Here is an 8,288-nt window from a genome sequence, read left to right as displayed (position 1 = left end):
ACTCATTTTCTAGAGTCTCTATTCTCTAAGTTAATTTATGAGTTTTCTGAATCTTTTCTAAGTAAAGATTATCAATTTTTAACTTCTGCTCTTGGAGATTGTTGATTTGGGCCTTCATCTTTTCAATTTCTTAACCTTTTATGGAAGAATCTCCCATTGATTTAACTAATTCACTTTCTTAGTCTGTGGATTGTGTTTCCACTGCTATAGCTACTCCGATAGAAGTCCCTGTAATAGGAGCTATTGAAGTACCTACAATAGAAGTTTGTGTTATAGGAATAACTGCTCCCACATATGATTTTTGTTATTTTTCCTTCAATATGTTGAGGAATATAGGGCATCTAAGTTATGATGAGATTCTTCTCATCATGATAACTATTTGTATAGAAATTTTACTTTTATTATTAGCGCAATCTTCTGTTATCATTATAAGTGTGTGTTCTCTTACTTCATCAAATAGTTACCAAAACAAAAAGAGGCAAGAACACAAGATGTTGGCTCTCAGCCAGGGAAAAACCTCGCTCTCCTAGAGAGGAAATCCCTTCTACAAATTTCTCTTGTTGAAGCTTCAATTGGAAAATTCCAAACCCTAGACCCTTGACAATTAGATCCTCCAAGAATAAAAAACAATCTCTCTTTGGAACCTTTTTTTTATGCCTTCTTCTGTATTGCACCCTGACCTCTTCCTTCACTCTTCTTCCGGCAACTGATAGCACTTACTACATAAACTTTATATCTCCTTAGAGACCTATTTCATAATGTATTCCTTCTTTCGTTTCCTTGCCTGGCAGGCCTCCTTCTTCTTGATACTTAGGCTAGACAATGAGTCTCTTCTTGAGGTGTATTTTTGAGTTAGAGGCTTTCCCTCTTAAACCTATTGCAGATCACATTCTTCCTCGCACATGTGGCTAATTTAAGGCTTTAAATAAGAATTTTAATTTCTCCTTTCCTTTTCTTGAGGTGAGACCTTCTTCACTTGAGATAGAGGTCTATTAGATGTATATTTTTCACCCAAACAAGATTGCTTGTAGAGTTGCAATTTATGACTTGTTGCATCAACAAAATGTCCTCTCTTACCTTCGCACATGTGATAGAAAAGATCCCTAAAACTAGTCCCCAAAAATTAGATTCCTATTCTTTTTATTCACGACCCTAGAAGCACCCTTTTGCTCCCTTTTCACACCTCTTTCTTGACTTGTCCTTCGTTGATTTTAGATATCACTTGCTTGCTTCTTTAATGAGGTCGAATAGCTCTATATATAGGAGTCTGTCCCTCCTTTTGGGATGACTTGAGCTAGTGAGGCCGGCTTGACTTTAAGTGCAACAAAAATCATTCTTTGAGATTACTTTTCTTTGCTTTGGAGGATCACTTTTGACACATATCTTTAACATAATTACATAGGTTACATGGTGTAACATGACCACATGGGTCTTCAATAATTTCATTGACTCTTTGACTTTCCTAGAAGCACTTAAACATGTGCTTGACCTATCAAATGGGCAAGAAACCCATTTTTGATAATGAAAAAAATAATAATTCTTCTCTTTTACAAGTACAAAGATGAAAATTACATTTATGAAGACCGAACCTAGTTACACTTTCTTCAACACTCCCTCTTAACTAGGGAGGTATTCATAAATAATTACAAGGTGTTTAGACATTTTCAATCTAAAGAGTTCACATAAGAGAAATTGCATTGGCAATCCATATGTTATAGCATCATACTAACCAACATTATTTACACAACAAGGCCTTGACTGACAACTTTGTCTCTCAATAGATTAGATAACAATGTTGGCGAGAGAAATTATTATAGACACCTTCATCATTGTCTCTCAAGGTACATACCCACCTGGGTGTTCACTGAGTATGACCTTCTAGGACTATTCTTATCTTGGGTTCCCAACCCTCAAATAATATCGGTCCTCTTGCCTAATCTTCTCTTGGATGCCCTACACATTCTCAAAGAGCATCAGATGCCAGATGATTTCCCAATCCTCCATTATTTCTTCCCAAGTGAAAACAAGAATTTTGTGTCTATCTCTCCCTCTCAACTAGGCAAGATATTCCTATTCCTTTGAAGGAATGTACCCAAGCTCCCTCTGACCAAGAACTTTCCCAAGATCCCTCTTAACTAAGGACCTGTCAGAGCTCCCTCTCAACTAGGGACTCTTGCTTTCATCAACAACTTCTTCTTTGTAGGTCCTTCATCTTCTTGATCAATTTATTTCCTTGATGTCATGAAATCCATTTGAGCTTCTTCCTTGTAGGGCATCAACTGTCGGTCACTTTCCTTCTTAGTTCATCATGCCATTCCTTTCTCCATGGAAAGTGGCCTTCTTGATACATATGTAGAATCTCTATCATATGGATACTTCTTCATCATCATGTTTATTTCAGGAATTTCCATCCACCACATGAATGCTAGTTTTACTTACAATTACAACCCTTGGCCCTACATGAACTTAGCCATATATTATTCAATAAATCAAAGAATAGCATTAAATAAAATAATACCTTATGAGATGGCTTTCCATCATGACATCTTGTTTTCTTTGAATCATCAACATCCTTCATTTTCACATCTACATGACCTTTCCAGGTGTCAAGGGTCCTTTGATCTTTTTCCTTCTTTGTCAGAATTTTCGTGCCTTCTTCTGGGAGATGCCTTCAACGAACTTGTCAAATGTTGATTCCTAGTTTCCATGGTGTTATTTTATCCATGATCTCTTTTCCCATATTCTTCTTTATAAGTTTTTCTTGTCAATCACATCATACTTCATATGAGGAAATTTTTCATGTTGACCTTTATTTGTGTGTGAACCTTGCCTTTATGTATACTCTGAGTGAAAACAAATTTTCCCTACTCTTAACCATGCTACCAAAGAAATTCTCCATGCTCATTGACACAAATAATGATATGAATTTAACTAAAAACATAGATGAAAATGTACCTCATCTTAGTTATTTCCTTGAGCATCTCAACTTCCTTTGACAACTTCCGAGATTGAGATTACCTTAATCTCCTTTTCTTTGCTACATCTTTCCTTGCCTACTTATCATCCTTTCTTGAATCCCCATAAGTGGAATTCCCATCTAGACATCTATCTTTTCTAAAGATTATGAACCTATATCAAATATTTCATCAGAGGATTCTAGTAATTATCATCACGTAGATGTTCCTCCTGGTTGATGATAGTGGCATTCTAAGATGACTCTTCTTGATCACGATCATTCCTTTATGCATTGATGTGGTCATTCAATGGATACTTCCTTCCTACACGAATATCTCTATTTGAGCTATCTCTGCATAATGCTCCTATTCCTGAAGATTCCATTCTCATAAATCATGCACTGTATCCTAATACTACATTTTCATATAATACTCAAAACTTTAAAGAATACTTATGTGAAGAAGTTGATCTCAGTCATAGTAGAGATCTGAAGGGTCCTCCTTCTTTTGCTTCTTATCTTCTTCTTTCACTTCTTGGGTAATGTGGGCTTCTTCTCATTTCCTCTTATTATTGTCCTTCTTGAACTTAGGAAAATCCCTCTTATAGTGTCCATACTCTTGGTAGCCAAAGCATTGGACTTTGGACATATCTCTTTTACCCTCCAAAATTTTGGCTCGCACTCAAATTTCAGAGCCTACCTTGGATCCTACGATTGATATTTCCTTGGTCACTTGTTGGTAAGCTGGTGATCTCAATATCCCCTCCTTGATCTTAAGAGTTGTCCATGTACTCATCTTGACGCACCATGTGTCATCTTTGGGCATATGGATTGTTGTTCATCATGCAAGGGGGATGTTGTTTTTCTTCAAGTGAAAGTATGCATGCATGCATTATTATCATCACATAGACATGTTTCACACGCACTTCACGCACTCTTGTCATGAAGATTGTTGCATCAAGAAGAGTATGTTTTATACATTTTCGATTGTCTATGTTGTATCACTAAGTGTTTGTGTGTGATCATAGTCAATTCCTATCACTATTTGCATATGTGTCAATGATCTCACACTTAGCCTTTTCCCGAGCAACCTAGCCTCATCCAACTTCCCGAAATTGTGAACTTTGCATCTCCAGCCCTCAAGATTTCTCCCTTGCCTCCTCAAAATGTGCAGTGCGCGGAGACCCCAACCTCCCTTGGCATCCAAAACTATGCAGTGGTTTCCTCCAGTGTCCTTCCCCCAACATCCATCCCACAGTGGGAACCCACTATCTCCAAAAAATGTGCATTATTTTCCCTCAGTTTCTTAGTCTACCTTGCAATCTAAAATTGTGTAGATGTCTCCTCCTGGAACCTATCCCGCAGTAGTGCCTTCCATCCAGAAACTGTACAGTATTGCCTCTCAGCTTCCCGGGCTACACTCCACTTAGAAATTGCGCAGAGGTGTCTTCTAAGGACCCCATCCTGTAGAAGTTTCCTATGCCTCAAAATTGCGTAGTGTTGTCCAAGATGCCCTATCTGTCTTGCATTAAAAAATTGCGCAGATGGGCCTTCGAGTGTTTCATCCTGGCAGCAGTCACTGCCTGCTGAAATTGTGTTGATCTATCTCTCAATTAGTACAGGAAAAGGCGACATGTTGAGATCACTCCTAAGGAGTTAAGGATAAGGACTAAGAGACCAAGTGATCGAAACATATCAGGACCGCATGTGAACTCCTTCGGATGCATGATCATTTCAAGGGTAAGTATGGTAAGTAAAGAACACCTTTCGAAGTACACATTTTAGTTGAGTGTGCGAGACTACTTGTCATTGTCATATCATCCTGTCTTCAGCAACATGCATGTGTGCAAACACAAAAAATTCATTTCATGTATTTCCTCTACATGTGTTGCTTCCTTTTCGCTTGTTTGACCAATTGTCATCTTCAGCATGTTTATTTCTATATCATGCTTGCAACCTTGTTTTGGTGATGTTGAAGGTTTGCCTTTGTGTGTATGAGTTGTGTTCATTATGTAAAAATATATCACACTCACACACAAAGTTTTAAGTAATTTCACGCAAGTGTCATCACAGTTGTTCAATGATCTCTCTTAAGTGTTGCACTAGTCGCTCTCAACCTTTAGACAATCACACTTAGACATCTTGTCTTGTTGGTTTGAGGTGTCTTCTCGTCGAGTCATGTTGAATTTTTGTTTGCAAGGTCATGTATACATAAGTCCACTCACTCAAACACTTAACCATTTTTCCAAATATCTTTCGACTGGACCACCCTCCATCAACTGGTCCTCCACTAAGCTGCACTACGTAGTCTCAGCCCTCAGTGACCAAGCACTGTTGCCCATAACTGCATAATTGAGGCTGACCTCTAGGTAGTCTGCACTATGTAATTATGTAATTGACCTAGCATACTGTCTGTTAGCGCTCGAATCTTCCTCAGGCTGAATGAAGGTGAGGTTCAAGGCAACATCAAACCAAGCTCAGCCTCGTAGCTAGCCCTACGAGGACATGAGAGGGCTCTCTCCGGGTCTATCTCGATAAAATGATCAAGAGAGTCCGAGATGACTTAAAATGGGAACTGATTTAGGCTAGTAAAATGAATTTGAATGAAGGATATTTGATTTAATGACTAAGTTGTTGGGGTGTATGGGACAAGGACAACATGAGCAGAGGTTTAACCAAAGGTACAGGATATTTCATAAGGCGAGATAAGCATGAGATTTTAGCAATCAAATTGAAACTAGATGTAGTGAAAAGACTGTTTTAGAAATCTGAAAAGGGCATTAATGTATGAATCCTTTCCAGGCAGAAGAAAACACATAAAGATTGAACACTTCCTCAAGGCAGAGAAATGACTGAATTCTACCTTTCTTACTTAAAAGCATTCAACTGAAAATGATTATGGATGAAATGCAAAACATCACAGGATACATATGAAACAGAGAGAAAAACACATGCCAAAACTCATACCACAAGAATCTTATAAATCAGAGCTACACCATTTAATTATTTCTCTGTCAATCTGTATAGCCAAACGCTGAGTTATTCCTCCACCGTTCCTGAGAACTCAGAACCCTTTACAAATGATTTTTAATGCAATAAATAAGCTCCACTATGAGAAAACAAATCAATCCAAATGGAGAGATGTTACAACTAAAACCCTGAGGATATGAAATGAACCGTCCATCTGTTCTATAGACAGAACAACGTTTCATTATTCCACTTGAAACTCTTTGATGACAATAAAAAGGTGAAAACTGTAGCTGTAAATCATATCTGAAGTAGAAAATAGGAAATTGGATCCTATTCCTCTGTTGTAAATATCTTTGTTTTATATTTAGGCATTTAGTTTTTGACTTTTCACCTTCCTTCGTCCTCAACATTGATCATCCGTCGTATCTGACGTTTCATCATCTAATCCTACAACCAATTCACCACCTTCTGACGCATCAGATTCATCCACTGAATCATCATCCTCCTCAGTCATCAAGAGTCTCTCACTCATTCCATTTTCGGAGTTTTTACAATCTGCTTCATCATCATCATTGCCAATGTTATCTGGGTCTAACCTATTCTGAAAAGCCCGTCGACGCAGTACAAACACATTGAAATAGTAACTGACCAACTCCTTTTTGCTTCTTGATGGAAAGGCCACGGATAGATAATTCCAAAAATTCTTGTTTGATGATATGGGATTCATATTCACAAGATCCTGAAAGGTTTGTTCCTCCTCTTTTGTCCATTTTTCTGACACACTTTCACCCATGTCATGAAATCCCCATGAATAGAATGCTTCTCCAAGCTTTAGTTTCAGCATCTCCCATTCTGCTTCAATATGCTCTTTGACACACCTTATAGAATTTGAGTCTGGACAGTTGCAATATGTAGATTTGCCTTGTCCTACAGCATCCTTGGTAATGATACCATTTGACCCCACAAAGGGCCACACCCGATTGCCAATCAAACCCTGGGAGTATTTGTCATCATCTTTTGAGTTAACATCTTGTCATGGCTGGGATGGCATTCTATCATAGGCATCAGATAGAAACACCCGGGCTTGAGGTTTACATACAGGTAAGTCAGCTTGAAATTCTGGCCCTATAGGAACCTTCTTATGAGAAACATGCTCCAAAGAAAAGCAAGCCAAGACCTGCACTTGATTCCTAGTGAACATAGTGTTCACCTTCACCTTCACTACAATCAGAGTCTGCATACGTTCTGGAACAAAGCCCCCACATTCACCAACAGAAGGTGACAACTACTGGTGTCTGGGCAAGAAATTTTGACAAGTTTTGGGTCTCCTAAAGGTCAAAAAGCACCCAAAAATGGCCTCTCTACCACTTTTTTGACACACAGAAAGCAGTCTTGGGAGAATGAATATTTGGAGGGGAAAATGAGCACCAAATTGGGAAATTCCAGTGGGGTTAGAAAGTAGACAGGACAATCTTTCCAACAAGCCCACTTGAGAACATTTTGGACACCTGAAAGTGCCCCAAAATAGGCTCCAAAGTGGCGCGACACACAGAGAACTTGGCGCGACGCACAGGGGAAAAAACGGCCAATTTTCTCCCGTTTCGCGAAATTTCGGGTCGCGACTTCTCCAAGTGGGCCCGGTCATCTACACTTCAGTTTTTTGATAGAAAGGCAACATTTAAAGAGTTTTCTCTCTAAATGGGCATCTATCCAAGTGGAAAAATAATTCAAAGGGTCACCACAGCCAAATGTCATGCTTGAGAGTGCTGCACCTGTAGCTGATGGTTGGCTCTCCATCTCCTTTTCAAAATGATTTGAGTAACTTCCCAACCCCTGGGTGTTCCATCTCTTCTCTACACTTTCTATATATTGTATGCAAGTTATTTGCAAAGGGTTGGCTGCCTTGTAACTTCTGGGAGACTGTGGGAAACAAACTTTGTTTCTGCACTGTGTATTTTTGACAGAGGATTTAATGAAAGGCAACGGCTCTGTTTCATGAGATTCTTGTGGTCGTGAGTGTAGAAAATGTGTTCTTATGTTCCATATGTATCATTTCATTGAAATTTTCTAAGTGAGATGAGGTATAATTCAATTTATATTGCTCTTCCTGTGGGAAAATTTCATGTGCAGTGTTATTCTTCTCTTGAAAAGGATCCATGCGACCATGTCCTTTTCACTCTCTTTAGCAATCTTTCCATTCCACGTTACCTTAAGCCGAAATTGCTGTGCTTGCCGCCTACCTTGCCTCACAGAATAATCTGTGCCTTCATTTTCAATTCTTTGTTCTTTGTTGAGCGCCAGTCCCATATACATCCCAAAAGCTCAGTCACTTCATAAAATCTTTTCCAAAATCCCTTTTCACTTA

General features: G+C 38.7%; 1 protein-coding gene across 1 annotated transcript; it reads right to left on the bottom strand.

Annotated features, from left to right (window-relative positions):
- Positions 1–6,326: 6,326 nt before the first annotated feature.
- On the bottom strand, positions 6,327–7,163 carry LOC149262885 (inactive DNA gyrase subunit B3-like). Its single transcript, XM_089382786.1, has 2 exons — positions 7,023–7,163; positions 6,327–6,917 (listed from the first exon to the last, which is right to left on the bottom strand). The coding sequence occupies exons 1-2, from the start codon at positions 7,161–7,163 to the stop codon at positions 6,327–6,329; spliced, it is 732 nt and encodes a 243-aa protein (XP_089238912.1).
- Between the last annotated feature and the right edge of the window lie 1,125 nt (positions 7,164–8,288).

This window comes from Pinus tabuliformis, chromosome 6, assembly GCF_031772625.1.
Source record: "Pinus tabuliformis cultivar Carrire ecotype Pingquan chromosome 6, CPIR1, whole genome shotgun sequence".
Lineage (NCBI taxonomy): Eukaryota > Viridiplantae > Streptophyta > Pinopsida > Pinales > Pinaceae > Pinus > Pinus tabuliformis.
The sequence above is the reverse complement of the archived record's forward strand: the minus strand, read 5'-3'. Positions and strand labels throughout refer to the sequence as shown.

Coding starts and splice junctions, on each gene's coding strand:
- LOC149262885 (XM_089382786.1), bottom strand. CDS start 7,163: ATGCAGACTCTGATTGTAGTGAAGGTGAAGGTGAACACTATGTTCACT. Junction 6,918..7,022: donor AATTTCAAGCTGACTTACCT/GTATGTAAACCT, acceptor AAATACTCCCAG/GGTTTGATTGGCAATCGGGT.